This window comes from Crinia signifera, chromosome 19 (assembly GCF_055691185.1).
Source record: "Crinia signifera chromosome 19, ASM5569118v1, whole genome shotgun sequence".
NCBI classification, from domain to species: domain Eukaryota; kingdom Metazoa; phylum Chordata; class Amphibia; order Anura; family Myobatrachidae; genus Crinia; species Crinia signifera.
In genome coordinates, this window is record NC_139226.1 from 19,751,135 (window position 1) to 19,764,103 (window position 12,969).

The following is a 12,969-nucleotide window of genomic DNA, read 5'->3' on the forward strand; positions in this document are numbered from 1 at the left end:
CTGTTTGCTTGTAATCAGTGTGTGTGTGTGTGTGTGTGTATAACAGGTCAGTGAGTTTCTGGTCCCCTGAAAGACCCTTGCATCTTTCATCCAGTGCTGCACTGACGTGTCTGGATTCTGAGTCATGGGCAAAGCAGAAGAAATGTCAAAGGATCTGCGGGAAAAGGTAATTGAACTGTATAAAACAGGAAAGGGATATGAAAAGATATCCAAGCAATTGAGAATGCCAATCAGCAGTGTTAAAACTCTAATTAAGAAGTGGAAAATTAGGGATTCTGTGGAAACCAAATCACGGTCAGGTAGACCAACAACAATTTTAGCCACAACTGCCAGGAAAATTGTTTGGGATGCAAAGAAAAATCCACAAATAACTGCAGCTGAAATACAGGACTCTGAAAAAAAGTGGTGGGGTTGTTTCAAGATGCACAATAAGGAGGCATTTGTAGAAAAATGGGTTGCATGGTCGAGTCGCCAGAAGAAAGCCATTACTACGAAATACCACAAAGCATCCTGCTTACAATACTTAAAACAGCACAGAGACAAGCCTCAAAACTTCTGGAACAAAGTCATTTGGAGTAATGAGACCAAAATTTTTGAACTTTTTGGCCACAACCATAAACATTGCATTTGGAGAGGAGTCAACAAGGCCTATGATGAAAGGTACACCATTCCTACTGTGAAACACGGAGGTGGATCGCTGATGTTTTGGGGATGTGTGAGCTACAAAGGCATTGGAAACTTGGTCAAAATTGATGGCGAGGTGAATGCAGCGTGTTATCAGAAAATACTGGAGGAAAATTTGCATCCATCAGACCATAAGCTGCGCATGGGACGTACTTGGACGTTCCAACATAACAATGATCCAAAACACAAGGCCAAGTCAACCTGTCATTGGCTACAGCAGAATAAAGAGAAGGTTCTGGAGTGGCCGTCTCAGTCTCCCGACCTCAATATCATTGAGCCACTCTGGGGAGATCTCAAATGTGCAGTTCATGCAAGACAGGCCAAGAATTTACAGGAACTGGAGGCTTTTTGGCAAGAAGAATGGGCAGCTGAGAAAATAAAGAGGGGCAATACACGGTCATTAAAGGGGGCAATACAATGTAAACTTTTGATCAGGGTCATTTGGGCAGTTTCTGTTGTCATTATGATTTAAAAAGAGTAAACACAGTTGTTTGACAATAAATGGCTTCACCCAACCACTAACCATGAGTGAAAGAAAAGTTTGTGAGTTATCATTCATATTCTCTGACAAATGGCCAGAAAATCACAAATTCTGCTAGGGTATGTCAACTTATGAGCACAACTGTAGGTCAGTCAAGATATTTTTGAACAGGAGAAAAATAATTTGATGGTCGTCAGTTTATAGAAAACATCCATTCGCAATGCGCCGAGAATGTACTCTTGGCGGGGGGCATTCGCTCGCCTGGCAGGCTGCGTTAGTTGGCTCGCTAAGCAGCGAAGTTACGCTGATTAGCGAGTCAGGATCAGAATCAGGCCTTATATACAGTACCAGGGATGTCTAACCTTGGCACTCTAGCTGTTGTTGAACTACACATCCCAGCATGCCTTGCATCAGTTTTAGCATAGCCAAATAGCAAAACTGAGCAGGGCATGCTGGGATGTGTCGTTTAAAAACAGCTGAAGTGCCAAGGTTCCCTATTACTGGTATATACAGACCATAGGCGAATCTAAGGGGTGGTCCAAGGTGCACTGGACCACCCATTAGACCAGTTCTATTATGTGGTCATGCCCTAAATGTTTAACTCCCCCTTGGCAATGAGTATTAAGCCCTCTTGGCATTAAGCATGAAGCCCCTGGCATCGAGCATGAACCCCCTAGCAATGAGCATGTAGGTAAATGGCACTTATGTGCGAAATACAATTTGTTATATAGTATGTAATGGGCATCATGATGTGTGGCACAATGGGCATTACGTTGTGTGGCCTTATGTGTAATTGGCATTACAGTGCGTGGCTTTATGTGCAATGGGTATTACGGACTTTGCTAAAATGTGTAATGGGCATTACAATGTGTGGTATAATGTGTACCATGCCCCCTTTTGTGATGTCACATCTCCGTTCCATGAGGCCATGAATCTGGGACCACCCATTACCATAGTTCTAGATTTGCCAGTGATACTGATGCAGCAAGGAAGTGCATACAGACGTGTGTCTGTTGGGGGATGTAGTCGCTCCCGCCCAGGGCACTAAGCTGTGCCGCTCGGGGCTCAGCCAGGCGGCTGCGGCCTGTTCCCGGTAGTACAGAACCTTCTCATGACTGATTCCTTCTCTCTCTGTAACTTTCCAGGACAGGAGCGCTTAGGATTGTTTTATATCACACACAAATAAATGAGTTTATGTAAATAATGCTGTTATGTATGAGTTACTTTATTAGCCATTGATGACAGCCCGTAAATATAAAGGGGGTATGTTAACCGTTCATTTAGCTGCAATCTGTTAATTCGTAATAAATGGAGTTGGCGGCAGAGGTGGGAGATGTCTGATCTGCGGCAGTTTAATAGGGAAACGAGGAAATGTGGGAGATAAATCTGTACCATCTCCCGGACATTTAATAACACTCTGTGTGCAGTCTATAAACCTCCACTGCAGCACTCCCTGCCTGTGATCAATGCCACGCAGCATAGTGGGTGCAGCTGTCTCTCCGGTACATCGCACCGCAACGAGCTGTCTCTCCGATACAGTACATCCCACCGCACCCAGCTGTCTCTCCAGTACATTGCACTGCACTCAGCTGTCTCTCCGGTACATTGCACCGCACTGAGCTGTCTCTCCGATGCAGTACATCCCACCGCACCCAGCTGTCTCTCCAGTACATTGCACTGCACCCAGCTGTCTCTCCAGTACATCGCACCGCACTGAGCTGTCTCTCCAGTACATCGCACCGCACTGAGCTGTCTCTCCAGTACATTGCACCACAACGAGCTGTCTCTACGATACAGTACATCCCACCGCACCCAGCTGTCTCTCCGGTACATTGCACCGCACTGAGCTGTCTCTCCGGTACATTGCACCGGAACGAGCTGTCTCTCCGATAAAGTACATCCCACCACACCCAGCTGTCTCTCCAGTACATCGCACCGCAACGAGCTGTCTCTGTAGTACATTGCACCGCACCGAGCTGTCTCTCCAGTACATCACACCGTACTAAGCTATCTCTCCAGTACATCGCACCGCACCCAGCTATCTCTCCAGTACATCGCACCGCACCGAGCTGTCTCTCCAGTACAATATATCCCACCGCACCGAACTGTCTCTCCAGTACAGTACATCTCACTGCACCCAGCTGTCTCTCCAGTACAGTATATCCCACCGCACCGAGCTGTCTCTCCAGTACATCCCATGGCACCGAGCTGTCTCTCCAGTACATCACACCGTACTAAGCTATCTCTCCAGTACATTGCACCGCACCGAGCTGTCTCTCCAGTACATCGCACCGCACCCAGCTATCTCTCCAGTACATCGCACCGCACCCAGCTATCTCTCCAGTACAATATATCCCACCGCACCGAACTGTCTCTCCAGTACAGTACATCTCACTGCACCCAGCTGTCTCTCCAGTACAGTATATCCCACCGCACCGAGCTGTCTCTCCAGTACATCCCATGGCACCGAGCTGTCTCTCCAGTGCAGTACATCTCACTTCATCCAGCTGTCTCTCCAGTACATTGCACCACACCGAGCTGCCTCTCCAGTACATCACACCGCACTGAGCTGTCCCTCCAATACACTACATCGTACTGAACCCAGCTGTCTCTCCAGTACAATGCACCACACAGAGCTGTCTCTCCAGGACATTTCATCACACTGCACCCAGCTGTCTCTCCAGTACATCACACCACACCAGCACTGAGCTATCTCTCCAGTACATCGCACCGCACCAAGCTGTCTCTCCAGTACAGTACATCTCATCACCACACCCAGCTGTCTCTCCAGTACAGTACATCCCACCGCACAGAGCTGTCTCTCCAGTACAGTACATCTCACCGCACCCATCTTTCTCTCCAGTACATCCCACCGCACCGAGCTGTCTCTCCAGTACAGTACATCACACCGCACTGAGCTGTCCCTCCAATACACTACATCGTACTGAACCCAGCTGTCTCTCCAGTACAATGCACCACACAGAGCTGTCTCTCCAGGACATTTCATCACACTGCACCCAGCTGTCTCTCCAGTACATCACACCACACCAGCACTGAGCTATCTCTCCAGTACATCGCACCGCACTGAGCTGTCCCTCCAATACACTACATCATACTGAACCCAGCTGTCTCTCCAGTACATTGCACCACACCGAGCTGCCTCTCGAGTACATCACACCGCACTGAGCTGTCCCTCCAATACACTACATCATACTGAACCCAGCTGTCTCTCCAGTACAATGCACCACACTGAGCTGTCACTCCAGTACTGTTCATCACACTGCACCCAGCTGTCTCTCCAGTACATCACACCGCACCAGCACTGAGCTATCTCTCCAGTACATCACACCACACTGAGCTGTCCCTCCAATACACTACATCATACTGAACCCAGCTGTCTCTCCAGTACAATGCACCACACCGAGCTGTCTCTCCAGTACTGTTCATCACACTGCACCCAGCTGTCTCTCCAGTACATTGCACTGCACTAAGCTGTCTCTCCAAAACTGAACATCACACCGTACCCAGCGTTCTCTCTAATACATTACACCGCACCAAGCTGTCTCTCTAATACATCACACCTAGCTGTCTTTCCAATACATTACAGTGCACCGAGCTGTCTCTTCAGTATATTACGCTGCATTGAGCTGTCTCTGACACAATATACTGCACTCAGCTGTCTCTCTGATGCACCACACAGCACCAAGCTGTTTCTCTGACACTGTACTGTACCCAGTTGTCTCCTCGATATATTACACTGCACCCAACTGTCTCTCTGCCACCTCATAATTCACCCAGCTGTCTCTCCGACACATCATTCTGCACCGAGCTGTCTCTCCTCTCTAATACAACACACCATACACAGCTGTCTCGATGACACATCACACCTTACCCAGCTGTCTCTGCGACACATCATTCTGCACCGAGCTGTCTCTCCTCTCTAATGCAACACACTATACACAGCTGTCTCGATGACAGATCACACCTTACCCAACGGGCTCAATGACACATCACACTGCACCCAGCTGTCTCTGTGACACATCACACCTTACCCAGCTGTCTTGATGATACATCACACTTCACCCAGCTGTCTCGATGACACATCACACCTTACCCAACTGTCTCGATGATACATCACACTTCACCCAGCTGTCTCGATGACACATCACACCTTACCCAGCTGTCTCGATAATACATCACACTTCACCCAGCTGTCTCGATGACACATCACACCTTACCGAACTGTCTTGATGTATGTATGTATGTATGTATGTATGTATGTAAAGCAACTTCTAACTCAGGAATATATGTTGGACAGTCTGATTGCAGATGTAAAATAGGGATGAGAAGTGATGTGTACTATATACAGTGGCCTCCAGTATACACCTTCTAACCAATGTTCCAAAACCAAGTCTGGAAGTGAAATCTTCTCCGGTGCTGTCAGATTGTAGTGTTGGCCTCATGGCCAGATTAGAATACCTGCACACCAAATTGCATTTCTAATATATTTCATTTAGTGGCATAAGTTTGTCCCAGTTGCGGCCACACACACCAGAGGCCACACCCACTCACCACTGGTCATACCCACACATTACTGGCAACACACACCAGAGGCCACACCCACCACTAGTCTCACCCATACACCACTGGTCACACTCACACACCACTGGCCATGGCCTTACACCATGGGCCACACCCACACATCACTGGCCATGCCCACATTGTACTGGCCATGCCCATGCAGAACTGGTATTACTGTACCCTGCAGGTCTGGACTGCACTTTTAGCTTTTCTGGCAAATGCCAAAAGGGCAGATGGGCTGATGGTCCTTGTCCAGCCACACATACATGCAGAATGGCCTCTCAGCGCTCTGCCTGGAAGAGTGGGCAAGTCACATGCGTTCGGCCACAAAGCTACCCGCTTACTGAGAAAAGTCGGGGGCGTGAGTGGCTGCTATATAAATAAAAAGTACAATCTGATTGGTTGTTATGGGCAACATCCCACCATCATCAGAACTCCCATCTTAGTAAAATTACCCCTTTAAATCTGGATGGTGAGTGCGGATGTGCGTTTGGGCACCAGGCAAGTATACCAGTGGCGAGCTGACTATACCTGTGCCCCCAGACCTCAGTGCCCGGTGTGCTGGCCTTGCCAACCCACCCCCACAGCCACCTCCGGGCTGAAGTAGTCATTTACAACCAAAATAGGGCCACCGGTATTTACTTGCCACCATAACGGGAGTATTAATAAACATTAGTGAGTGTTTTTATTATCAGTTGTATTAACGTATTGTGGTTGGAGCTTGTTCCTTCACAATTATGGATAGTTTTTTACATTTTTTTGTCTCCTTTTCTTTGTCTCAGAAGACGACGGCTGAAAGAGAATTGTTTTTAGAACACAGGGGTAACTCGGACAGGCTCATTTTTGCTGACAGTGTAATCTTTCTGACAGATGACGGAGAAATTGTCTCGGCTTTGGAAATGTTTATTTTTGTCCTTCTAGAGAATTTTAAACCATTTTCGCTCTACACCACTTTTGAGATTATTACCCACAGGTTTGATTGCTGCCATCTGTAGCAAATGGAGTATACTGTTTGAGGATTAATGGTGCAGCTATGCCTGTGTTCCCATCGAAGAAATCCATTCCATTATTTTTGCTACTTGCCCGTTGAATCATAGGGTTCTTTTACATTTAAACGTTGCTTTCAGTGGACGGTTTCTGCTGTGAAACATCTGATATGACCGTCACAAGGAATTCATATAGGGCCAGATGTATCAAGCTTCAAAAAGTGATAAAGTGGATAGTGATAAACAGCCAGCCAATCAGCTCCTATCTGTAATTTATCAAGCCCAGTCTGTGACATGAGAGGTAGGAGCTGATTGGCTGGTTGTTTATCACTCTCCACTTCAGATCCACTCCAGATCAGATCTGTCCAAGGGCCTGATTCAGAGCAAATTCACAGATCCAGTGCTTATCGAATGGTTGCACAAGCGAACGGGTTGTAGCGTGTGTGTCCGAGGGTGATTAACAACAGAAATTGCTTACAGTACGTATCATAAACACAATTTGGCTGAAGGTTGACTGTCAGGAAGCCAACGTTTGGGAGGTAGAAACTGGACATATTCTGGGAGTTTTCAGAAAAAAACACAGACGTACCCAGGCATTTTAAGGTAAGGTCTATGAACTCAGCGCTAATCCCGATCAGCCTGTATCTGACGCAGATGACTGGTAGGGTCAAATAGGACAGACACTGCCACTCATCTCAGTGAGATGGGACAGACATTGCCATGTGGCTGAGCGAGTTAGGACATACAGTGCCATGCGGCTCAGCGAGACAGGACAGACACTGCCAGCGGCTCAGTGAGACAGGACATACACTGCCACGCGGCTGAGTGAGAAAGGACAGACACTACTACGCGGCTGAGCAATATAGGACAGACACTACCATGTGGCTGAGCAAGATGGGATATAAACCACCATGTGGCTGACTACCACATGGCTAAGCGAGATGGGAGAGACACTGCCATTTGGCTTAGTGAGACAGGACAGACACTGGAACCCAGCTCAGCAAGATGGAACAGACACTGCCATGCGGCTGAGCGAGACAGGACAGATACTGTCACCCAGCTCAGCGAGACGAGACAGACACTGCCACATAGCTAAGCGAGACGGGACAGACACTGCTACGTGGCTGACCGCGGTGGGATAGACACTGCCACATGGCTCAGCGGGACAGGACAGACACTGCCACGTGGCTCAGTAAGACAGGACAGAAACTGCTACTCGTCTGAGCGAGATGGGACAGACGCTGCCATGTGACTGAGCAAAATGAGACATGGCTGAGCGAGATGGGAGAGACACTGCCACTCGGCTCAGGGAGACGGGACAAATACGGTCACCCAGCTCAGTGAGATGGGACAGACACTGCCACCCAGCTCAGCGAGAGGGGACAGACACCGCCACCCATCTCAGCGAGACCGGACAGACATTGCCACGTGGCTCAGCAAGATTGAACAGACACTACCACATGGCTGAGCGACATGGGACAGACCCTGCCACACGGCTCAGAGAGACAGCACAGAAGCTAAAATCCATTTTTAGAAAGTAGATTAAAAAATAAATGTACCAGTGAAATATTTTTCCAGCTTTCCAAACAATCCTTACACGTTATTTTTTATGTCATGGTAATTGTCCCGTTTAATCTGTTACTGTTTGTGAAAAACGTGAATGTGGTGGCATTTGCCAGTCTGTTAGGGGAACCATATGAGTGATTAATGGAAGAGTAATTTGTCAAATGAAAGAATATATTAAAATAAAAATATAAAAACATTAAGCAGAAACATATTGTCCTTGGAATGAGCGACAAAATCTATGGAAATAATTTATTATGCAGAGAGATATCTGCATATTTATGTCTTCAAATTAATTCCTGCACTTATAGCACTTTGAGGAGAAGCTGTATGTAGCAATGTAACCAAAATACGATCAGGGCAGTAGAGTCTGGCCAGGGCCATGGTACTTTTCAGGGGGAGGGGCCTAATCACGAGAGGCGTGGTCATGCACCTAGAATAAAATACAGGAAAAAAAGAACTTAAGCCCCTCACTGGTCACACTGCAGCCCAGCACACAGCAGCATGTGTTGGGTTGAGAGGAGCTGCTGCCAGGGGCCCCATTGAGCCCCTCTTTCTGACAGAGCCTGGGTAATTAGTACCCCCACCCCCCTCTCTCGGCGCTACTGATAATGATACAGAGACAGAGACATACAGGAATAGGTGAGTTGATGTGGAATCTGAGGATGTTGGAGGTGAATACAATGAACATTTCTACTGGACATTGGTTATATACTGTATACTCTTTGGAGAGTGTATCTAACAAATAAAATAAAACAGGTCTGGGAAGTCTCTGGTGTGGGCTTAAATGAATGATCATCTTCCATCAGGGGTGTAGCTAGAACTTTCTGGACCCCATATCAACATCTTGAAGGAGTTGGTCTCTGACCTACCAGTAGGCTTAATACCTGTGTCCCATTTCCTGGTGACCGGAGACATAACATTGCTGATGCGTTTCCAGCGGTTCTCCTAGTTTCTGCTGACACATTATGGCTACTATCAGCCGGATGATGATGATGATGACACCTTGATGTGACCATGTAACCGGTTGGTGCACCTTAATGTCAAGAAGTGTCCTGTACAATTCCTGAATATTACAAGAGTTAGTGCCCCAGCATGAGCAACTTCAATGTAGGACAGACACTGGATTACTGTACATGGGGGGGGGGGGGGTTGCTATATTACAAGGTGTGACCCTGTTTCCCAAACTGTGGAGCAGGAAGACCATGGCTAATATGCTTTGGGACAGGGGTGGCTCTACCTAGCATACTTAGGAGACTGTTTGCTATATCATAGGGCGTGAAGACCCTGAACTCTTTGGTAAGGGAGGCAAAGGCTATTATACTGTGGAGATAGGGTGACATTGGCTGCTGTTCTTCGGTAAGAAGTGAGACCTTGGTTGCCATACCGGTGGTGGATGGTGGATATAGGCTGCTATAACATTGAAGGACCGCAGTTGTTAGTGCCCATCTGAGGTCATCTCCAATAGCTTCTAAAGAACATTACTGCACAACCGGTGTAATTTTGGGGTTACGCGTGGCACTTATCTGGGCACCATTCACAATATAAGAGAGCATAGCCAGCGTTCATAGGGCGTGCGTTGGGCCTGTTGAGTAGCGTTTATCTAAGCTTTTACCCATTGCATATGGTAATCGTTTATACAGTAGATTTGATGATATGTGACCCCAGTAGGAAAGAGTGTAGAGTTCCCATCAGAAATGAAGGTTTACAGCTTAGAAACAAAATAAATGACAGATATATTACACGAGAGTCTGCAAAGAAACATCACCAACGTTCTAACGTAGAGTTTTCTTTCTGTTATATTATAACACTTTATACATTTGTTGCCAATATTCACAAGTATTTTTTTTAATGTTTTCTGCAAAAAGAAACAAAAAATTTTCCCCCGATAAATCAAACAAATGCCTTGAATTTCGAGTGATGAGCCATATGTGCCCCGACAGAAACGCAGCCCCCACCCCGTCCCTCCCGCACACAGGAATGCAGAATGTGAAATCCCAGAATGCATTGCTTTGACGCACAGCTTGGAAGCTCTTTAAGGACCGTTTTCTTTTACTTTTTTTTTCGTTTTCCGGCCTTATATGTATCTGTTATGACTTGGTGAATGGACAAATAGACGCCAGGACAAAGACACGCTTGGGGCAGAGCCGCTATTTTGCTTCTTTCGTTGGGGCCGGTGGGTCGAGGTTAAACATGTGGCGTCTCTCTTGTTAGTTGGGTAAGAGATAGGAGATACATTTTGGAGGACATCCAATGAATTCTAGGCCCCAGAACAGAAGCTTGGATAATTTTGCTAACCTAAGAATTCTTCAATCTCCACACAGTGCAAATTACAAACATTAATAGAGCCCGCAAGGTTTGAGTCCATTTGGATGTCGGAATAACGCAATGTAAGAGCGGACACAGGGGCTTGCAATCAGTGGTAGGACCATGCAGACAGACAGCTAACAGTCAGACAATACTCAAGGCCCTTTTCTCCCCTTCGTTTTCATCTATGAAAGGGGAATAGGGTCTGTATAATACCCACAAGAATGTCACAGACACTGGTGATAAATGACAGGCATATGAAACTAGAAGGGACTGTGCATTATCCCTTACATATCCCAATGTTCCCATACTTTATTGACTAGTTGCATACTCTCCCTGCTGTCCCTGATATGGTGGCACAATATCCTTCAATCACCCATTATCCATCTTTCCAATCAATAGCTTTGGATCTCCAAATCGTCAACTTTATGCCACAATGGAAAAGCAGCTTCCGTTCTGCTCTTGAGATGTCCACAAAGCTGTCTGGAGGACAGGAGATGCAGGTTCAAAACTAGGACAACCAACCGAGAAACCTTAATTATACTCTATGTGCCCTTTTGTAGGCTGAAGATCCACAAGGCATCCTAGTAGGTTATGAAGAAGACCTTATCCAGTAGGATATCTACTGTACTATGTTTCCATAATCAGTTCATGTATTCCTGGTATATTTCCAAACACAACATTAGTTGTATAGTTGCAGTCATCGGATGTCCACTGTCGTCAATATACAGGTATAAAATCCACGCTTACTAAACTGGAAGAGTATCGGTGCTCGATTCGGTGAGATGGCACGGGGGTTAGGGGTAATGTACACAGTAATGTTGAACCGGACGCTGGGCCAGGCAGATGAGTCACAACGTTTAGGGTGTTTGGAGAAGATCCCTTGATGACTGGGAACGAGGTATGTAGGGCAACTACAGTACATTGAGACTTCCTCCCAGGGCTGAAGGGATCTGAAGCTGCTTCAGCACTGCAAGGGACAAAAATTGTAAATTAAAGTTTTCTAGAACACTAGCGAGGTTCAATTTGATTTGAGATCACTGTCTTCTGTCTCGCCAACACTCAAATATCTTTCCATGATTTTCCATAATTGTATCCAGGTTCTCAACTTCTCCAAAGTCATTCCCACCCAATGTCCCTCAGTTAACGAATGTCACTGACCAAAACCGCCTCTTGCTTTCTCCCTTCTACTTCTAGAAGGCGCAAAAAAAGTCAATGACGCTCTTTTTTGTTTTGTTTTTGAAAATGCATAAATTTGTTCCCTCACAGTGTTGGATTCCATCTAAAAAAAATAATTGTGTTTTGTTGTGTTTTTTTTATTTTTGTGGTATTTTTTGTTTGTTGTTGTGTTAACTTTTTTTTTTTTTTTCCTTCCGCATCTACTTTGAGAATTATTTCTGGATATCCTTTTTGATTACTTTTTTTCATTCTAGATTGTACGTAAGAGGGTAACTAACGTAAACGATGCGACGAGGAGGAGAAGAGGAGACACCGTGTTCATCACGCTGTGGTTGGGAGAAAAACCGGGTTCTGGAAGAGAGGAAAACACAATCTGAGAATATGGAAGGAAAGAAAACACATTAAACACATTTTAAGATAAGACGGCATCAGATTTCTGAAGTTAAGAAGTTGAATTCTAGTTCACTGAGGATGGCAATTTGCCTGAAGGCATTACTGGCCTTGAAAGATGTAGAAATCAAACGAAGGAAATTTGTGTGATGTTTACAATATATTTTTAGCTACTTCAGCCTTGAAATGTTTCTGTTTGGATTTGTAATTTTAATCTGCATTCAAATTAGGCATGCAATTAAAGAAACAGTCTTTTTTTTTCACCATGACTCATACAAATGCACAGCGATCTGGACAGTATGGCATCACATAAGTTGTACCAAACTATTGGTAACCGCATTGGTGATATTATTAATGTTATTGATCGGATGTCAATCGAGGTGGGTGACTGCGACCGGGAAGCATGTGATCTTAGGGTAACCATGTTTATTGGGTCATATTTTTCAGCCAGGATGGTTCCTATACCCCACAAGCTGAATTTTGGGGTCTAAATATTAAGCCTTTCAGAGAGATAAAGTGGAGAGTATAATTGGTCAAAAACTGTAATTTTTTTTAAACACAACTTGTAACATGGTTAGAAGCTGATTGGCTAGTAATTTACCTCTCTCTACTTTATCCATACTTACCTTCCCTCCTGGAATGGCCTGGGAGGGTCCCGAAGATCCGGTCCCCCTCCCGGCCTCCCAGGAGGGAGGGCAAGACTCCGTTATTTACCGGAGCCCCCGGCATCCGCCCCCACAGGGGCTAAAATGACACAAATTGCATCATTTAGTACTACTCTCTCCCCTAGAGCCATGA

The 12,969-nt window shown here is 46.0% G+C and overlaps 1 protein-coding gene across 1 annotated transcript in view; it reads right to left on the reverse strand.

Annotated features, from left to right (window-relative positions):
• Positions 1-10,076: 10,076 nt before the first annotated feature.
• Positions 10,077-12,969, reverse strand: part of IGLON5 (IgLON family member 5) — a 340,687-nt gene continuing 337,794 nt past the window's right edge. The window contains exon 8 of the mRNA XM_083162150.1: positions 10,077-12,132. Within this exon, the coding sequence (XP_083018276.1) occupies positions 12,032-12,132 (101 nt within the window). The 3' untranslated portion in view covers positions 10,077-12,031. The remainder of the gene's footprint in view (positions 12,133-12,969) is intronic.